Raw genomic sequence first — 21365 nt, 5'->3', positions numbered from 1 at the left:
TTGGATTTTAGGCTCTTTGATGCTGTTTCAAGATCATTTTAACCAAATTTAAGACTGAATTTTAGACAAATCATCTTTTTCTGATTTAAGCATAGCATGTAAGTATAAAGGGGAAGCACATGTCCCCATGCAGAGGAAAGTTTTAAAGAGCAGGTTCGGTCAATCTACATTTGCCAAAAGGTAGCGCATTATAAAATAAAAAGACAGTTTTAGGGTTAGTGGTTGGTTTTAAGATTTGCAGCTAGACTCATTTTGACAAAAAACAAGTTAAAAGAGATTAGATAAATCAGATAAAATGTTTTGACAATTAAGACCTCACACAATCAAATTTAAGAGTATAGTGACTTTTAAGGTCTAATATTTATAAAGTGAATTTAAAATAATTAAAGACATTTCAGGTCACAAGTTATACATCATTCTGCCCAACTGTCACAATGTCATTTTTACAGTTCTGTAACAAACACTGGTAGTTTTAATCAAAGGTAATAACACATTAATTACACTGATTCCAGCCTCCCAAAATGACTTTGTAACCAAATTGTTCACTCTTCCACTTAATTAACATCCAGCAGCCAACATTTTCGCAAACTGCAAAATATTAAAAGCCCATTGAGTGATTCCACAATAAAGTTTATTGTGACTGATTTTATTTTGTGTACATGCACCAGAAAACAAACCCTGAAATAATCTCTGTACAGTACAATCACCCTGACACACCAACAGGTCATTAAACAGTTCTCTCATGCATCTGCAATCTCATAATTAGCTTTCATAACTTCAAGGCACGCACACACATGATTTATCAGCATCTCGTTCAGTATATATGTCATACAAACTTGAATTCACAAGTTCAACTTGTGTTCCTGTCTTGTGTTTCTCCCCATTTCCAAAAAGAAAAGCACTTCAGATGATTTGATCCATCTGTTATTGTTGTGGCACAAATGGCTTCAAGATGATCCCAAGAACCAGATCTGCTGCAAACATGACATTACCCCCAGAGCAGATGACAAGTCGCTGTGGAGGTAAAATAAAGGCTGGAGATGATTCTCCTGTAACTTGTCTGTTGATTTCTGTCCGTTAACTTTTCTCTGCTGCAGCAGTGAAGCTGTCAGGTCTCGATGTCTTCATTGAGTATTCAGACATTAACCCCCAGTGCTCAATTTATTCTGTAGACAGAGTGAAGAGATGGGTTAAAATGTTACCAACAATAAATTCAAAGATAGTGAAAGAGGTTAGACATCACTATGGATGTTTTAAAAAAAACAAAAAAAAAAACACGATGAGTTTATATATCGCAGTCGTACCTTCTTGGCGTTGTCCACACACTGCATGTAGGCTGAGGCGATACTGGAGCAGGACAGAGTCTTTCCTGTGTTCTCCCTGTAACATTTTAAAATCTGACCCTGCAGGTCACCGCACACGGGCTGGATATCGAAACGCCTGCACAAGACAGGATGCAAAATATCAATCATCATGTTGGTTTGATAGTTAATATCATCATATTGAAAAATGAGCCAATTTGTTCTCTGCACTCTGTAACCTTAACAAACTTCACCCCATAAACTGCAAAAAAATGTTTATATATTATAAAAGATACACTATGATGCGCATCCAAAGACAATTTTAACGTGGACAAATTTGATATCTAAAGGATCTTCTGTCTAAATAAGACTGCTCTGTCTGTGTCGATATTACTCCTTTGTTGGTTGGTGGAAGGGAAAGGGGTATGGAGAAGGGCTGGATTTGGGGGGGCTAGCTGGGTTAAATCGTCAAATGTAATCAGCCATGAGTTATCTCTGTTTATCTGTTTATGTTGCAATAAAAAATAAATGATTTATTCCTATAAAACAATGTATAGACTCACACACAAGTAATAATGTATGGCAGTTTATCTTTCTGCAGATACTCTGCTATCTGACTGTATTTTCATATTTTCTGTGTTTGGGACATTCATGGGCACCCAGGTGAGGTCAGGGCGTTATAATAACATAGTGACAGACCGTCAGCAGCAGGCATCCAAAAGGCACAGCACTAAAAATGCTGATGAAACGAGGCAAAACGCTAAATGAGAGTGAATCTATTACTGGGTGAGTGCAATAGGTGTTGTGTGCAATATGTGCATAATCTTTATTAAGTGAAACTGTGACTATGTGCAGTTGCATATCTGGTGTTCAGGCTGTTGTGTTTTTAATGTCATGGTGTGAAAACTGTTTTTGTTATAAGTGTGGAGACATTATCGCTGCAGCACTGTGTCCAAGACAAATTTTCCCTGCAGGGACAATAAAGTGTATTGTATCATATTGTATCGTATTGTATCAAATTGAATCAAGTCGAATCGAATCGAATCGAATCTGTGTTTGGCTTTTACTTTCACTTCTTCTGAATCCTGCATAGTATACCTTTAACATTAGAATATTGAGAATGGTACATTTGCACTTTGTTTTTGCATTTATACAAACAGACACTCCAAACTTACGCAAAACGTTTGTGAGTCTCTTCTTTGCCCTTCTGGAAACTCTCAGCAGACACTTTGTAAAACTCAGTGCACTGTCAAAAAATAAAAACACCACAAGTTACCATCAAGCTAAAATATATAAAACACATCAAATATTCAAAGCTTGTTCGCTGAAAATAGCTGCAGCTGAAAAAAGCGATGAGTGAACCAAACCGCTGCCAGACAGCTAAACAATGAGCTGAAAGTCACAATAAAGCTGTTAAGTAGAGGGGAGCAGCAGATTCAGGGGATCATTTTTCATCACTACAAGTGACTGCTTTTTGATACGTTGTTATTAAGATATAGATTATAGCTGCTTTAAACTAAATACACAAGGAGCTTTATTGTAACTCAAGCTCAAATGGGAAAAAGGAACACTAAAAATGTTGCTCACCTTTGCTTCAAGTTTTGCGACATGTTCCTTGTAGAGAGCGTCTCGTTTCTTCAGCTCTTTCTCCCTCTCCTCCAGCTGATGAGCCTGCGTGAGTTTAAAATGTTTATCACGACATCATCACTCCTCTAAAACCCAATATTGTTTCAGATTACGTTGACTGATACCCAGACTCTCCACACAGTTAGAAATGATCTTTTTTTTGTGTCATCATCAGAGAAATAACGAGCAGCGAAACACAGCTGCTCTAGATGGAGAAGATTGAAAGTGAAGTCATGCAGGTATAAATTCACTCCCCTCTTACCTTCAGCTCCATCCGCTGAATCAACACAAGAGAGCGAGAAAGAAAAAGAGGCACAATAAGAGGAAAGATTTTCATATTTCACACAGAGATCCTGACACACACACACACACACAGTTACAGATCATGTTTGTCTTACATAAAGCTGCACCATAAGCCTCTGGTCGTCTGTCTTTACTCGCTCCTTCATGATGGCCTCCGTTAGGCTCTCCATGTACGCCGCCCTCTCCGTATCCAGCGTCTTCTTCACCTGCTCCTCCACCTGAGCCTGAGCGGCCGCCTGAGCATCGGCCTGCGCCTGAACCCTCATCTCCTCCAGCCTTCACACAGATCACAGTTTACTACTTCTCCTGCTCACTCTGTGATGCATCATTCATATATTTCAATGGAGTGAATGATTAGTCGATTAAATGATAAGCAGACATTCTATCAACTGCAATTTTGATGTTATTTATCAAGTAAAATTACCCTGAAATATACCTAGCAAATGTGAATATTTCCTGTTTTAGTTCGTCTTCTGTTACTGTAAACTGATTTGACTGACTGGTCAGACAAAAGACATTTAAAGAGATTATCTCGGGATCCGAAATATGAAAATCAACATCTCTCACTTTTTTCTGACATTTTTTTACACCAAACAATTAAATCAATCGATCAGAAGTATTAGGCCTGTTAACAGATACTGAAAATAAGAATTAGTTGCAGCTCAACGGTACACATGGTGCTTTATTATTTTACATTTACATTTAATATTTTTTAAGTTTATAATTTGTAACATTTGTAACATAGATGCACCTTACTGTTAATTGAATTATTGCCTTTGAGATTCAAAGGCAAGAGAAATTCAAGAGATGTTCAAGTCTTTTTGTGACATTTTGTTCTTTCACTTTCGTCTATTTTACTAAATTCATGCATATATTTATTTCACTGCATATCAGGGCTCAAACTAAAGACCATTTTTTACTATCAATAAATCTGTTGATTGTTTTCTAAAATAATTGACTGTAGAGCTGCAATGATTAGTCGACTAATCGATTAGTCCACTGAAAGAAAAGCGATCACTAACTACTTTGATAACTGTTTACAATAAATATATTTCCATGCAAAAATGGCAGAAAATGCCATTTCCAGCTTTGAAAATATGAGGAATTCCTGCTTTTCTCTGCTCATATTAAATTGAATGAATTTGGGTTTATGACTGAAAAACATGGCATTTAAAAACATCACCTTAGACTTTGAGAAAATATTTTTTTCTAGACCATTTCATAGACCAAATGAATAATCAAGGAACAAATCGGCAGATTTATCAATAACTTATCGGTCAAATGGCTGTCACCTGTTTCAGCTTAAATGCATATATTGAGCATCTTATTTTACTTAAGCTTGAAAAATAATCTGCAATTCATCTGTATTCGTTCATTTTACCTCCTCAGACAAAGACAGGACATTCAAACCTTCCCACACAGACACGATGAGTTGCGTCAGAAACTCAGTAAATCACTGACAGTAATTAGTCCTTACTGTCGCTGCAGCTCCTGCCTCCTCTGGTTGATCTCCTCCTCCAGACTCATCTGCATCTCTGCTTTGATCTTCTGCCTCAACTCCTCCTCCGTCACTTCAGCAGAAACAGACAGGGCTGCAAACACACAAATAAACGTGAGAAATTTAGTTGATTTATTTCAAAATGTTGCTACAATCATCATGGTGGTAAACGGTTCACCTGCTGCGGGAGGTGGAGCGGAGGCGACAACAGGTACTTCATCCTCAGTGACAGGAGGCAGAGATGGGGTCAAGGTGGGCTCCTCGGCAGGTGGCGCTGGAGCAGGTGGAGGCGGTGCCACAGGCTCGACGAAGGGTTCATCACTCACAGGTGCAGCGGTGGGAACCACGGTGAGCTCCACACAGTGACAGGGCGGGGAGGGCTCTTCAAAAGTGAGCTCAGGAGGAGGTGGAGGTGCAGCAACTGGCTCTGGAGGAGGTGGAGGTACAACAATCGGCTCTGGAGGAGGTGGAGGTACTACAACCGGCTCTGGAGGAGGTGAGGGTGCTGCAACCGGCTCTGGAGGAGTCGGAGGTGCTGTAACCAGCACAGGAGGAGGTGGAGGTGCTGCAACTGGCTCTGGAGGAGGTGGAGGTACTTTAACCGGCTCTGGAGGAGGTGGAGGTGCTGCAACCGGCTCTGGAGGAGGTGGAGGTACTACAACCGGCTCTGGAGGAGGTGGAGGTGCTGCAACTGGCTCTGGAGAAAGTGAAGGTGCTGCAACTGGCTCAGGAGCAGGTGGAGGTGGGACCAGTTCACATGGAGGTGGTGAAACGACAGCTGAAGGCACTACTACATCAACTGGTGTAGATTCAGCAGCGGGTGGAGGCTGAAGTGTCTCCACTGGTGTTGAAAGCAGGACAACAGATTCCAGAGGTTCAGCAGAGGGAGCTACAGCTGCAGGTTCAATCAAAGCAGGAGGCGTTTCGGCAGGCAAAGGAGGAGCCAAAGGTTCGGGTGGAACTACAGCTGTTTCCACAGGTGGAGGAAGGACAACCGCTTCTGGTACTGGCGGTGTAGATGTGATTTCTGGTTCTACATGGATAAAGCATCCAGCAGGAGGGAGGACTATTGGCTCCACCACAGCAGGCGGAGGAGGAGGTGCTTCTACTTGTGGAGGAGGAGCTGAGACAACAGGGTCGGTAACAGGTGGAGTTTTTGGCGGGGCTTCAGGCTCCACAGAGGTAGCAGGAAAGGAGTGAAACACAACAGGAGGAGGAGGCTCCACTGATGGGGCTTCTTGAGGAGGAGGTGGTGGTGGAGCAGTTTTTGGCTCTGCAGGTGGAGGCGGTGCTGCAGGCTCCACAGAAGACGGAGGCAGGGAGTGAAACTTTACAGGAGGAGGAGGGAGGAGTTTTACAGGAGGAGCAGGCTCCACTGGTGGAGGTGTGGAAGGAGCTTCCTGAGGGGGAGGTGCGATGAACGGAGGAGGAGGAGTCAGAAGAGGTAGTAAGTGTTCGACAGTTGGGGGAGGAAGTGGAGTGGTTGTTCGTGTCTCAGGTGAAGCTGGAGGAGGAGTGACGACCTTCGAGGACTGTCTCATCCGGTTTATGACTTTATCCGACAGCTGGAGAGAAACAAGAGACACAAACTTAATGCTGGAACCTGAACGCCACATTAACCATGTTGGAATCATACATTAGTACATATCAATCATATCATACTTTACATTTGTATATTTTATATGTTGTGGATATACTACTGTGGACTACTACTACTACCCATAATAATCATTATTATTATATCAGACCTATGTAGCACCTTACCGACTCCTCAAAGATGCTTTAAATAGAGAAATATAAAAAAATTAAAACAAAACAAACACAGAAAAAAAGTCAATTAATAGTATACAGTAGTAATAGTAATACAGTCAGTAAAATAAAGTGAATGATTAAGACTCAATTGAGCGCACTCAGGCATAAAAATATGAGGTCATGGTGGTGATGGGGAGTTGCTGAGGAAGGCAAGTCTGGAGAGGGGAGTTTTGAGGGCCTTTATGAATGCATACAAATTATAATCATAATTATTATTCTAATTATAATAATAATACTTTTCAAAGCACTCATGGACACCTCACAAGGCACAGTTAAAACAAGCAGAAATGCATCAACTACACAATCAGGTAATATATTAACCTGACAAAATCATTGTCATAAAAAGTAGAAATAAATCCATCATAATAAAATCATTATAGTGCAAATCAAGATGTGTGTGTCACCATATAATCAGACCGAATATGCCAGTTTGAAAAGGTGTGTTTTCAAAGGGGACTTGAAGGTGGACAGCGTGTCAATGTCAAATGTAACATATCTGTGATTTACAGAATACCAACACTGATTCAGGCGACTGGGCTGCTTATTAACGTGGACTTCATTAGCATTTCTTCTGTAATGGGTCTGAAATCCTGTTTTTGTAGCTTCGTTTTTTGTCAGCTGTAGTTTCTTACTGACGTAACATGAAGTTAAGAAATCCGACAACACACGATGTGGCTGGCCTTCCTTTTCTGTTTTTTTTGAGTCATATCTGAGATCTAAATGTCACCATCACACATTACAGTCTCTCAGCATTAAAGAGGGGTGCTTCACTGTTCAGTCTTTTATTTTAAAGGACTAAAATGTTATAGCGCAACATTCATTTTGAAATTAGATGTAAGTAAAATGTTCATTGTGCTGTGTTTTCCTCTGCACCACAACCTTTCTGCACATCTGACTTCACTTTCTCGCATCAAACATTTTATGAACTCAGCCTGACAGGCTTCCCCTTCCCCTGAGATCCAACACATTCTTGTTTTTTTGTGTTTTCAGGTTAATGAGTTGATAAACTATTTCCACAGTTAAAAGACTGATAGTTCATTCTTGATCTTAGAAACTATAAAGAATTATTAACTTGCACTCGGTCGGCTTTTGAGCAAACCTGAACAAAAAAAAAAGTGCTAAAGAAAACGGAAACATGGGCAAAAGCTCTGAAACAGCGAATGCATCATCGGGACAGAACAGTTTGGGCAGCCAGATATGATGACATCAAATGATTATTATTTATTCAAAGGTTTGGAAATAATAATAAACCATTTTTATCATGATCACAAATGTGTTATTCTATAAACTACCTCACATTATTGTTATTATTGTTGGGCAAAGGGCAGCTACTGCAGCTTTTTAAAATTTTTCTTTTTTTTTTTGCTGTTTTGATGTTACATTAGGTCACCAATAGTGGTCGATACAAAGGTCACAGATTGATAAATGACTGAAAATAACTAGATTACTTTAAGAGACTTCACTCACACACTTAAAACTTATTAAAGTATATTGGTTTTGTTAAGGATTTAGAATAAACTTAACTGCAGTTACATTCATGAAATAACCGATTATTAAAGAATTATGTTAAGTTATGTCATAAGTATTGATTTTTGTGGTCCATGTGAGAGGTGATCATGTTCTTTCTATATTTAACTCCAGCAGCAGTGTGTGTGTGTGTGTGTGTGTGTGTGTGTGTGTGAGGATCCTTTGACTTTGTGCAGAGTGACAACAACAAACATGAGGGCGTGATCGATACTTGATGATTAGGCTATCAGAGAATCAGGAAATCAGAGATCAGCTGCTTTGAAAGTGAAACTGTAAACACTGCTGCACCCTGCAGTGGTCTCCCTTTGACTCATCAGACCTTCTGTGTGAATATCTTCTCCCACTTCATGCATTTCTCAGAGCTTTCACTCACCCGGATGCCCTTCACAAAAGTCACTCCGCCTCCTGCCTCCTCGTGGGAGAAGTGACTCGGGCCGTTTCCCCCCATCCACGCTCCCGCTGCTGCACGCTGCTGCAGATCGGATCAGATCTGTGCGGTTTCTGAAATATATTTAATCCACAGCGTGGATCAGTGAAATCAACACAGCTGCCTGCCCTTCCCACCGCTGAGGCGCCAACATCAGCTGCTGTGATTGGACGGAGCTGAACAAAGCCTCTCCGGATTGGTCAGTTCATTAAAGCCAATGAAGTGCAAAGGAACATTGTGTCCCAGTCTGTAAAAATATATAAAACTAATAAATAATCCATTGTGCTTTTTTACTAGAGGTTAAAGAAGTAGTTGTGCTGAAGTAAAAATAGCAACACAACTGTGTAGGAATACTCGAGTAAAAGTTCTGCAGTCAAAGTTTTACAAAATTAAAAGTACAAGAGTTTTTTTTGTAAGTCAAAATATAAAGTATATAAACGTGCTCTGTATGCAGAATGGCTCGTTTCAGAGAAATATACATTATTCAGTTTTATTCAAATTATTGATGAATGTATCTGTAACAATCACTTAATGTGAGGATAATTTTAACTATTTATTTACTGCTAGGTTGCTTAACCCTTTGAAACCTGAGCATATTGGCTTGATATATATATATTTTTTTAATCATGGTAAAAAACAGTAATGAGCATTTAAAGAAGAAATGACTCAAAAATTTGCAAGAAATAAGGAGAAAGCAAAAGAAAGTTACCTGAAAATTAGGAAAAGTGCTTACTTTCCACCACTGCTTTTTAAACACTGTTGCTATAGATGATTTATTTGTAGCCTAAAGCTACAGAGACTCTTTAATCTATATTTGTAGCCAGGTTGTCATTTTAATTTCATTTGTCAGGGAGTGTAAAGATTTATTGATGTTTCCTGTTGACAAGTACTGGTACATACACCTGAGACAGTTTTGACATTAAAAAAAAAAACAAAAAAAGGAAAAGAAAAACATGTTCCCCATATATGATCCCTCAAACAGTCTGTTTCTACCAGCTCCTTAAACATGAAAGTGTGTCGTCCATTCAGCATCACATTACTGTGATCGCTGTAACTGATGAAACATGGAGTAAATCAGCCGTCACATTCTGAAAATAAATATTCACATAATATTACAGACAAAAGAAAGTTATACCGTGATTTTGCATCTGTGGATGCTAATGAGGTACTAATGTTAAAGAGCAGGGTGGGTGATATTTTATATTTATGTTTTTTAATTTCAACAAATCCTGTTAAAAGACCGAAACTAAATATGAATTGATTCATTCAACAGGTAGCATAAGTCTGTTATATCTTATTCCACTTATCTGTGCCACTGTTTCCCAGAAACTAAAGGAACATTATGCAGATTTTCAGCCAGGTCTGTGTCACACCGGTGTGGGGAGCGTGCACAGATGAACGGTGTTAAGGCATCGATGACAAAACATCCGCAGATGCATCTGACGTACTTTTGCTGGCATGGGTGGCATCTTAACATCATTTATCTGCACACACTCCTCAAATCGCGGGCACACAGATCTTGTTGAAAACTGGCAACTTATCCCTTTAAAGTCTGTTAGAGAGTCAGTTATAAACGGCATTCTGCTGCTGCAGAAACTCATAAGTGCACCAATTGTGTTTTAAACACAGCTTATGCCTGTGTGAGCAATGTTTAAAAACCTGTTTCAGCAAATTATCAAAGCTTTTTAACCAGTTTTTAAATCTGCAGCAACTGAATTTTTGGGCCACTTGGGGGTAGCGAACACAATCTGAGGAGACAACATTAACACAGCTCTAAGCCCCAAAATATTACATTTTCTTTAATGTAAGACAAAATAAATGGAAGCTATTTCTCCCATTTGAAAATCTTTCACTAATTAAATGTTTGGGAATTTGGCTTGAAAAACTGATTATTAATGAATTAGAAAAACAGATGCAGTTCTTTTTGATGGACCGTTGTTTCAGGTCTTGACACAGCATCAAGTTTTTATGTTGATATGATGAAACTGTCAGCAAACAGATGCTTATTTACACGCCCAGATGTGGAGTGACACAATAATTCATCAAACGTCATGTTTATGATGAATTTAAGCTCTGTTTTTGGTCTCTACCAACTCTTAACATAAGCATATGACTCTTCAGTCAGTTAATGTTACGTTTATCAGCTAGCTTCTGTTTCTGTCTGCTGTTTTAGATACAGACTAAATCATAGCTGCTTCTCGGTTTTCCTCTGGTAATTGTTGACAATAATGTAAACATAGAATATCACCAGCCTTATGCTGTTAACCGTGTGTGTAATGGAATTACCACAACCTAAACAAAATGAAATTACAGTATAAAATCGCCGCAGGATAGTCGACCAAAAACAATCTCAGAGTCCAACACAGTGGTTGTTTTTCTACCCGACCACCTGTCCCTTCTCCGCCTTCTTCCTCGCCTTCACTCTGCCTTCTTCTCCTTCACATCAGGTCCACGCAGAGCCGCCAGCACACTGCTTAATACCTCAGTGTACAGCAGAGTTCCCAGGAAGACCACCGCCGTGCCCACCCAGTGCCACGTAGTGAAGGGGTTTTGGAAGTACATGATGGAGAAGATGAGGCTGAGGAACTTTCTCAGGGTCACCACCAGAGTGACGGTCAGCGAGGCGCACTCTGTGGTCAGGATGAAAACACCACGGATGCACACATATCTGAAAGAAGCTGGTTATGGTCTGGAACAAGTATGCGGGAAAAAAAAAAAATGAAACTAGGGACGTCTGAGTCCGACTTTGGGTTGATCAAGACATTTTTTGACTGATCAGGATGGGCTTTATTTAGCTTACAGAGCCATCGGATCCTTTGTTTTATGTCAGCTATCACACAGGTGTTTTTAATTGAATGCGTAGCAAAGACAAAAAGACAAAAAAAACGATGAAAGGATACTGTGTGACGACGTTGATCAGCAGGTAGAGCCACATTATCGGCACCGTCAGTCCAACCACAGGGACCACTGTAGGAGCTGAGACAGAGAGGATGTTTGTTTACATTTGTGGGTGAAGATGCAAAAACGTTCCTGAATGAACGGACGCCACTCACTGCTCTGACTGAAGTAGACACAGTGGTTGTAGATGTCTGTGGAGAGAAGCAGGAAGCCCGGCAGAGGCAGGCAGTGCTGCAAAAAGACAGAAAATCATCAACAGCTGCTGAAGCCACGATTCATTCCCGAGAGAGAATATTTCCAAAAAGCTCAAACGAGGCTTGAATTTTCCCCGAAGACATCTGAATCCTTTTGGGAGCCTCCTTTCATGTCAGAGGGAAAAACTCACATTATAGAAGAGGGCTTCCTTGGAGTGTTTTCCGTACTGCTTGTAAAGCGTCTCCTGGAATATGCCCATCCTCGCAGACATCAGCAGAGCAAAGGTCAACATGCCGATACCTGAATGGACACGAATCAACAACGACAAAATAAAAACACTTTACGGGCATAATGTTAAAATATCCGGTCGCTCATATCGTTTGCGTTAATGCTGCGTTATGCTGAATTTGTAAAGAAAACAAAGAATCTAAATCTGGGAAAAATGCTGAAAGAATTGAAGTAAAAGAGGTCCTTTTTTTAACAACAGCAAAACTAAATCAAAACATCTGTTTAAAAACTCCAGTCGTACGCTCAGTATGCCCCAAGCAGACAGTCCTCTCTGACAGCGAGGTTTACGGAAAGAGAAACGTGATCTATGATCTCTTCAGCACAAGACGCCGTTGACAAAAACCCTGCGGATCTGCTGCTCTACTGCTGCCTCAAACAGTTTGTTTGTGTTTTTGCGTGACTTTGTTGAATCGGCACTAGACCTTAAAACTCTAAAGTCACACAATACTGATTGATGGAGGCAGTAGAGGACCAGCAGCTCCTGTGCTCAGTGACGTAAAATGACAAAGTCTGACTTTGACAAGAGAATAGATAAGTTTTACTTTTTATTCAGTTCCTTGTGGGAAAGTGCTGTCTGTTTGGGAAGTACTTAGCATTCAACTGGATGAATAATTCTTGTTTGGTAAAAGATATAAAGATGTTATTTTTGTTAATTCATTAAGATTTCACTCTGTTTTTGGATTCTTGGTTCACTGTGAAGGCAGGCAAGTGAAACAAATTCACAAATTCAGCGCGACACGGGGTGAGTAGCGGATGTACAAAAGGTCATTTGAGGAAGTGAAGCATTTCTTTAAATCTGACACGTCTACCTCGTGATTATAGAAAGAGATGCTTCCAAATCGACTGTTTATTCAGTTGACAGTTAATCAATAATCATTTTGTAAATATTTTCATTTATTTATCAAGCAAACATGACAAAAACTCTCTTGATTAGCTGATCTTCTCTCGCTCATGTGTTCATAAATTCAATGTCTTTAAAACAAATAACTTGTCACTTTCGCACTGTGGATGATACATTAAACATCTGCACTTATTTCTCTCATTTTACAGACTAAATACATAACAGATAAGACACAAAAACAGTTAGCTGCTGCATTTTTCCGAATGAAGTGTCACTTCAAAGTGTTTGGCACATGAAACTCACCTAAAAGCCAGCGCATGAAGACATAAAAGCCCTGCTCCTCCGATCCCTCACTGGCCACATTCTGAAGGAACAAAAAGGCAAAACGCGTCATAGTATTGCGACTCAAGATTTTTATATTTCTGTGAGAATTCGTCTTGGATTCAAGAAATCGCAGCATAGAAAAATAGACATAAAAGACTCAGTAAATAAAAATAAGCATCGTTATGTGATAAATCATAATGCAACATGTTCTGCGGAGGACTCACCACTTGTTTGGCAGACATGATGGTGCAGATGAAGATACCGGCTGAAACTAAAGCGATCGATAGATATTTACTCGCTGAATACCTGTAGAGCGAGAAGAAGGTGAGACACAATTAACTACAAACAAACTGCATACTGACGCTTTTAAACCTGCAGACATGATTTCATCTATACAAGCTGTGTTTTTTTGTCAGAGGAAGCACCTTTTCTTCAGGATGATTATTCCCAGGATCATGTTGGCGATTAGCGACCCCTGCAAAGACACAAGCCGCAGATCAGACCGATGTGGAGGTGATGGACAGGGGTGATATTTGAAATTGAAAAATAAAAGTGAAAAGCAGAAAAACAACAGCTTTTACCGATCTGAAGATCATGTGTAACGGCATGGCGATGTTGAAGTTGAGAGCGTAGTTGTTGATCACGCTGACTGTGAAGAACATGGTCACCATGATCACATAATTACTGCAAAGAGCAAAAAAAAAAACAACAACCACATAACAGTTTTATTTAGGCGTTTGTTCATCTTTATCCTGCAGCAAGAAGCTCAAACCCTGTCGCTGAGTTTGTACCTCACAGGGATCGCCGGTTTCTTCCTCCCAAAGTTTGCTTCAAAGATGAAACCTTCCAACGCGATGAACAAAAACTGAGCGAAAGTGACGATGTTGCCACATCCTGGAAACTCCCTGAAGAACAAAACAATAATAATTATCCAGAATATAACAGTATGTGATGTGAACCTTTAATGTTGCAAAACACTGAACACTTTCAAATAGGCCAGGGCGATACGTTTATATTTATTCATTTATTTTTTACAATGGATGAATTACTGAGCGGGCCGAGGGCGCAGACCCAGGGGCCAAAAGTGTCAGGAGCTCCCCTGGCCTTCACTGGCAAAATGTGACTCAAATTACCAGACACTGACCAGGAGGAGATTTAAAATGACCACAAATAGATGCAAAAGAACTACAAAGACACACAAAATAACTACAAAAATAGGCTAAACAACTACAAAGTTACAAACCTTTTTTGACCGAGAGATAGATACAAAGAAAGACTTTGCAAATCTGTCCCTCGGCACCCATCATCTCATACGCTGCCAATGGTTATGCAATAATATGAACCTTTTATTAATATTGTTGAAAGACTTGTGTTGTGAATGATGTCATTGTGTTGTATAAAGATGAGCTGCTTTGTTTTTACTGTTAGACTTTTCGGATTATATTCATGTTTTATTTGTACATCTTTTGAAAAATCTTACAGAAAGATTAGCAACTGTTATGGCAGACACTAATAAGGATCCAGGATCCAAAAAACAAACAAAAGCACTTACTTTGACACGTTGCACCTCCCTTTACTGCATTTCCCTTCATTTTTCTTGCAGTATTTAAGTATGGATGGGTGGGTTTTACTTTAATTTTCCATACAGTTTGTTGTATATTTACACTATGAATGAATTTATTTGACTATATATTTTAAACATATTTTGCGACAAAAATAAGCCTAATTCTCTCTTGTCTTATGTTATGAGAGCAGAGCAGCAGTGAGTTTACAGCGCTTCATGGATGTGCAGTTCTGCATGAAACACTCCTCATTAGCACTTACCGGAGTACCTGATTAGTAACTTTCCGCCCCTGACATCATGTTAATGTATCACTCCACAGTTGCTACACTTTGTATTTGGATACAGTGACAAAAGTAGTGCCGTGTGAAGTCCAAACAAATATCGGAGACGACTGTGAAAACTTTGATGCAGTAAAGTCGACACGAGATCGTAAACAGTCTAAGTTTGTCACTGACCTCACGAGCAGCTCCAGAGACACCACATTGCTACAGCATCCGACAAAAACCAGAACAATGGCAAAAGCAGTTCCCATGTTGGTTCACTGGCGACAGAAACGCGGCGCAAACACAGTCACTTTACAAAGCGGATTTCTGATCGGCGCATATTTGCCAATAAGCAGCGATTTGTGTTTGATAGGAGGTCCTCTGCTTCAACACAAACTCCGGTCTCAGTTGAACACGTCTGAATGCCAGATTGAATCGCTTCCTTGCCGCGCGGGCACATGGGAGTTGTAGTTATTTTCTGACAGTGGAAAAGGGGTACGCAGTGTTCTTAGTTTTCTATGTATTCGAGTTACATTCGCGAATTAAATGCATATACAGTATTGAAAAACAATATTAGGAATAATATTGGTGAAATATGCCAAATATAACGAACAGAAAGCGTAAATTAAAGCGTTAACAGCACATTCACTGCGCAATCATGATGCACAGAAACGCTCTAACGCGCATGCGCACATTAGGAGTGCCATTAAAATATTTGAAGAGGTTTCACTCTGTTAGAATTTCTGGGTAGAAGAAACCTAACGGGCCAACAACAACAGCAACAACAACCAAAAACACTTCTGCTTTCAACGGATTCAGTCAGTGAGATAGCAAATGCATGAAGGTCATATTATGGTATCCTATATATCATAAAGTTTTCAAAGACATACAGTTTTGTTAAACTGGGAAGGATCTCACACTTTAAAAAAATGTACCAACAAACTCCAGCTTAAAACTGAATGCAGAAACCCCTGCTGTGATTTCACACACCTGAAACTGACACTTTTATTTGTGCAATATTGAAGTTAAATGCAGTAGCAGATTAATTTGTCAACAACATAATTTCACATGCAAGTTCCCTATATTTTTGTCCTGCTGTCATCTCTCGATCTCTCATTATGAACAATGAGGAAAGTGATCAGATAGGCTATTTGATTGACAGTAAGTAAAAGTTGCAATACCACTACATAAATGCACTAAGTAAAAAAATAAAAGTCTTGCTTTCAAGCTTATTCTTCAGTAAAGCTGCAGATTTGTGGCAAAAGAATCAAAGCAGACTTACCAGAAAAGCGTCGTATCAAACAGATTGGTATAACATTAACATAAACGCAGCATTTAATGCTGCAGCTGATCAGGAAGGACACAGTTTTTACTACATTATATACTATCAGATAGATTATTCCATAATAGTGTATCATACTAGCATCGACGATAATAACTATAATAATTTTAATCAGAAAGACAACAAACCACTGTACCTGTCAGATAAAAAAAAATACGGGAAAACTGCAGATTCATAATAATGTTAAATGCAAAGTAGTTTTCACAAAGAGTTTGCCTTGGTGTTCTGGTGCACATATAAATATGATAGGATTTTTTTTAAATTAAGTACTTTATAAAAAATAAGTCAAGATACATGAATGAAAAAAAAAATGACAATAACCATATAAGTGTGCAAAAGTTGCCGATATTAATTACCAAAAATATGTGCGATTTACTGAATAGAAGAGCAAAAAACACGAGTGTAACGTTAAAAGAAGTATAAAATGAAAGTACGCTAAAATTGTGTTAATAACACTGACAGAGTTTGCACTAAGTAAAGAGCAGGTACATATTTGCAGTTTGTAAAAGCAACTGCATGCATAGACGATCTTTGTTGGAATACGCGAGTACGTCGCTGCGGAGGACGTGGCGTAACAAACCGCTAGCTTCTCCCTCTCCGCTGCTGTTGAATCAGTAAACGGCAGAAAGCAGGAGGTCTGAGTCGATACGAGTGTTGTGTTGTTTGATAAATTATCCCACTGCCGCAAAAATGATTTCACTCACGGATTCACAAAGTAAGACCCACTTATTGTTTTTGTCTTTTTATGTAAAAACCCGGTTTGTTAGCTGTAGGATGTTAGCATCTTAAATACCATTGGCTGAAAGCGTCGTTACGTCACGTAGCGGCACGTCACTGTTTTTTAAATGAAGAAATGCATCACTTATTTTCTTAAAATATATTTCTCTTAACATTAAATCATGGAATCAGCTAGTTTATTTTATCTATTTACACTTTGTTTAAAAACATATTAGTTACAATCAGTTTACATTGATCAACAGGTATTAAAATGGTATTTATATATCAGTGTATTCCATCATAGTGACAGCAAAAAAAAAAAAAAAAGCCGCAACAAGCAAAACTTAAGATTTTCATTCTAATTAAATTACTTTAATGATTACATGATAGTTTCAACGATTTATAATTTAATCAACCTGTTGTTTTGCTCTAGTTTGCACTTACACCACATTAGGAGTTTGCATTATGGATAAAATCATTCACCAATGTGTAAGTGACTTTATATTGACATCTGTTGCTGATGTTGAATTTTATTGCAAAATCATTCAAGAATCATTAGAGATATTATTTACCAGTTCAACAATCACACTGGAATATCTGGGGCTGACCCAGCAAATTTAAAAACTTACAGATCAAGGTACTTTGTCTATAAAATGCATAATTTAAAAAACCTAATATTGTCATTAAGCTGTCTTACTTAGTTATTTGCAGCATTGCCGACAATTACCATAACTGTGCAGCCAGTATGATATTTAAGTATCTGTAGGAAAGAAAAAATATGTAGCCACACCCATATACTTAATATTTAAGTTATTTTTCCTGATTTGGCACAGGTTGTATAGTATCTTTTTTTCCTCAATAAGTTGAATGGAGACCATCACACTCCTAATAAATACTGTAATCCATGTTCATTTATAACACATTTATGCACACACTTTTTAAATTTACATTTTGCTGTTTAACTTTTTTGTTTAAGTCTTATTTTCATAATGTTTTTTTAAATTGTGCCCTGTTTCTGTCTGTAGCTGCTCAGTTTTTTTCATTGAAATTAAAGATTTATTTTAAAAACAATTATGGCATGATGCTACCACATGACTATTGTAATAACTGTTTTGTTTCTTACAGAAATTGGGATGGGGCTGACGGGGTTCGGTGTGTTTTTCCTCTTCTTTGGGATGATGCTGTTTTTTGATAAAGCTCTGCTCGCCATTGGAAATGTGAGTTGATCAATAACACTGTTACCACACCGTGTGACAGTCAAACATTTGCCTCACCTCCGATTGCGTTGTCTTTGCTTGTTGTGCAGATCCTGTTCGTGTCAGGCCTGTCCTTCGTCATCGGCCTGGAGCGAACGTTCAGATTCTTCTTCCAGAGGCACAAAGTCAAAGCCACCAGCTTCTTCCTGGGAGGAGTGTTCGTGGTTCTGATCGGCTGGCCGATCATCGGCGTCGTTCTGGAGATCTACGGTTTCTTCCTCTTATTCAGGTCAGGAAGAAAACAAATCTCTTTGTCATCATTATCTTAAATTAATGTGAATTATTTTTTTGGTCTTACCTTATTTTTCTCTAAAACAGAGGGTTCTTCCCGGTGGCAGTGGGCTTCATCAGAAGAATACCAGTGCTGGGGTCTTTGCTCAGTTTACCCGGGATCAGTACAGTAAGTATCATGACGATCAGGGAATCGCAAATTCAGTTTCCACTTGAGGATATACTTTGCAAGATTTTCCGAATGAACAAGGAAAAACAGATGTAATCCCTCTCAATCATCACCTACGAACCCAAACTCGATGTGTGGTATTTATCTGCAGAAACTCTGCCTGTATTTTCTTAATTTCTTCTAATTTTCCTGTGAAATTCAAGTGTGAGGGTGAGATTGGGATGCAATAAGACAATAAGCAGCACGCAAATCTGGGGTTGGCTTTCACTTACACACGCGATACCGTTTAATAACAGTAACCAGCAACTCCTGCTTAGTATACCTTCCAATTATTGACTTTAAACTTGCTTCAGCGTGCCAATTCATCACACAAAATATTTAATCACTTTTTTCTGTTTCTGTTATGTTATCATAAGTGTTAATGTGTTATCAAAAACAACAGCAACGTCTTATATCCCGAAAGAGGCTTCATTTACAAGCTGCTGACTGAAAAATAAGGTCTTAAAGATAGGGTTTATTTTAAGGCTGCAGCTGATAATTATTATTATTATTCATTTGGTTTGTTTAATGTGAAAAAATAGTTTATTTAAAAAAAAAAAGCTATGATAATGTCTCATAATGTCCTGAGGTGACATAATTATACAGCTAGTTTTCTTTGAAAAAGTCAGCCAAAATCCAGAGATATGACAGACGAAAAAAAAAATCCTCACCTTTAAGAAGCTGGAACCAGATAATTTCGTGAGCATTTTTGAGCAGTTAACTCTAATGTGTCGATTGTCCGAGTTTCCCCCAAGTACCTGAACGCAGCGTCAGTGGAGCCTGTCTCTGCTTGCAGCTGTTACACAGCAAGTTTCAAGCCTTTGCAAGTTGTTTTTTCATACTTCACTGACAATCACTAAAACCAGCGTCTGGCAGGAGAGTAGGAAACACTTCAAAGCTCCACTCAGTATTGTCTGTAATAACAATGGAGCGGATGACTATGTGCAGCACAAGACATTTGGGGAAAAAAAAGGAATACATAAAAAAAAAAGTTGTTTTAGATTTTCTTATTGTAGTACACGTGTGTTAAGGTGTGGGTGGATTTATGGGTTTATGTGTGAAAGATACAGAAAGGAGAGAGAGAGCAAAGGAAGGGGATAGTATCAACCATATAAAAGAGAGATATAAAGAGAGAAAAAAGAATAAAAAAATGACTTTTGGATGGCATTTCTGGTTGGGCCCTAAGGATGAAGAGGCACAGGCTGGATCTGGGGCAGGTCAGGGCAGCTAGGTCACAGCAGAATTTATGTATTTAGAAAACGATCAGAAAACTTCTCAAAATGCTAGACAGTACTGCAGATTTGCTTAAACAGGCATGCAAGTTCAGTCACGACTTTGGTAACAGGAGTTTAACAAAGTGATCTCACTTTCTTTTTGCAGAGAGGAGTTGAGATCATTTAGGCGGTCTGTAGAGTCTGTGTAAAACATCTAGAATAAGTAGGTACAAAGGCTGACAGGAAGGCTGTTGTAGGATGTGAGTGCTGACAGTGAGGACAGCGTCTCTCTGTGTGAGGCCTCTGTGAGTTTATAAAGACTGTCAGTGTCTAGGATCAGTTATCAGGAGTGTGTGGTAAAAACCTCACTGTGTCTTAAGGGAAAAACTTTTCACTGGTTTGAATGAATCTTCTCACAGATATTTTCCTCTTTTTTCTTCCTCTGAGCTTTAAAGGTCCAGCGTGCAGTATTTAGCAGGATATATTGGCAGAAATGGAATATAAGAAGTATACTCTCTGAAGTAATCGCCTGAAAATAGGAATGTTTTATCTAAGAATGAGTCCTTTTTTATCTACATAAGGAGCGGGTTATTTTCTGCAGAAATCAACATGTTGCACCGTCACGTTTCAACAGTTGCCAAGAACAGACGAACTAAACACTGACACGGGATAGCAACATTCAGGTTGTCACGTCGACCACAGAGTCGGTTTGTTTTGGAGAGAAGGAGACCTCGGCAGATGATTTATCTCTCAGTAAAACCTCCTGAACAATGAACATTGAAGTAATTCTAACCGGGAGAAGTTTCCGCTGGTGGAAATCTACAATCCTCACCACTAGATGCCACTAAATCCCCCTTAATCGTACACACTCCTCTATAAACTTTAATTTCATTTTGTTCCAATTCAGTAAAGGTTGCAGCTTCTAAACAATTCTTTTCTCTTCTTTTCTTTCAGCTGGTGGATAAAATCGGTGAGAGCAACACGATGGTATAACAGCAGACCGTTGCTGTATCAGAAGAGAGTTCCAGTATTTATCCTAGTTCCTAATAGTGACTGTATGTATTGGTCAATGCCACTGCAGAGCTATGAATCCAAACAAACTACCTGTGGACATTTGACTGACACCCAGTTTTGTATCTGACCGCCAAGAGATTTTTGTAATTTTAAAAGCTGGAAGCAGGTCTCCCTTTTTGTATCATTCCTGTCTGATATTTATGGACTGATAAGTTGGGACCACTGGATTAACGCCGCGGAGCGTCAGGAGCTCTTTGCAGCATCCTCTTCGTCAGATTGTGTGCCTGAACACTGAAAGCTTTTTTATGAGTCCCTCAATGACGTGTAACTGGAATTTTGTACATTTACAATAATGTTGAGCTAAAGAAACCTAAACTGTTGTGAAAAAAGGTTTAAGATGCTTGTTATGGAAATGTTTTACTGTAACTTTTGTAAAATGTTTTGGAATAAAGTGTGTCTTTTTATAAATTTGTTTTATATTGTTTTAGTGCTGCAGTTTTTATGGGATATTTGATG

The 21365-nt window shown here is 39.0% G+C and overlaps 3 protein-coding genes across 4 annotated transcripts; 1 reads left to right on the top strand and 2 right to left on the bottom strand.

The window, feature by feature from the left end:
- Positions 1–609: 609 nt before the first annotated feature.
- chchd3b (coiled-coil-helix-coiled-coil-helix domain containing 3b) lies at positions 610–8651 on the bottom strand. Of its 2 annotated transcripts, XM_042496026.2 has the most exons (9): positions 8441–8651; positions 4907–6293; positions 4708–4822; positions 3326–3506; positions 3190–3204; positions 2889–2972; positions 2477–2547; positions 1305–1440; positions 610–1166 (listed from the first exon to the last, which is right to left on the bottom strand). In XM_042496026.2, the coding sequence occupies exons 1-9, from the start codon at positions 8513–8515 to the stop codon at positions 1143–1145; spliced, it is 2088 nt and encodes a 695-aa protein (XP_042351960.2). In that variant the 5' UTR covers positions 8516–8651; the 3' UTR covers positions 610–1142. The 2 variants fall into 2 exon arrangements, with proteins under 2 accessions (XP_042351960.2, XP_087936524.1); XM_088080398.1 differs by lacking the exon at positions 3190–3204.
- Positions 8652–9307: 656 nt separating this feature from the next.
- Positions 9308–15335, bottom strand: slc35b4 (solute carrier family 35 member B4). The gene is made up of 10 exons (XM_042496017.2): positions 15060–15335; positions 13832–13945; positions 13622–13724; positions 13466–13515; positions 13265–13346; positions 13020–13080; positions 11778–11887; positions 11548–11623; positions 11395–11470; positions 9308–11162 (listed from the first exon to the last, which is right to left on the bottom strand). Exons 1-10 carry the CDS (start codon positions 15134–15136, stop codon positions 10913–10915), a joined length of 999 nt encoding a protein of 332 aa, XP_042351951.1. The 5' UTR covers positions 15137–15335; the 3' UTR covers positions 9308–10912.
- Positions 15336–16764: 1429 nt separating this feature from the next.
- On the top strand, positions 16765–21317 carry golt1bb (golgi transport 1Bb). Its single transcript, XM_042496361.2, has 5 exons — positions 16765–16924; positions 18052–18143; positions 18233–18411; positions 18501–18582; positions 20790–21317. The coding sequence occupies exons 1-5, from the start codon at positions 16900–16902 to the stop codon at positions 20826–20828; spliced, it is 417 nt and encodes a 138-aa protein (XP_042352295.2). The 5' UTR covers positions 16765–16899; the 3' UTR covers positions 20829–21317.
- Positions 21318–21365: the final 48 nt, after the last annotated feature.

The sequence above is a fragment of the Plectropomus leopardus genome, chromosome 7 (genome assembly GCF_026936395.1).
Source record: "Plectropomus leopardus strain MGB_pleo_1.0 chromosome 7, ASM2693639v1, whole genome shotgun sequence".
Taxonomy (NCBI): Eukaryota; Metazoa; Chordata; class Actinopteri; order Perciformes; family Serranidae; genus Plectropomus; species Plectropomus leopardus.
This window is presented reverse-complemented; position numbering and strand designations above follow the sequence as displayed.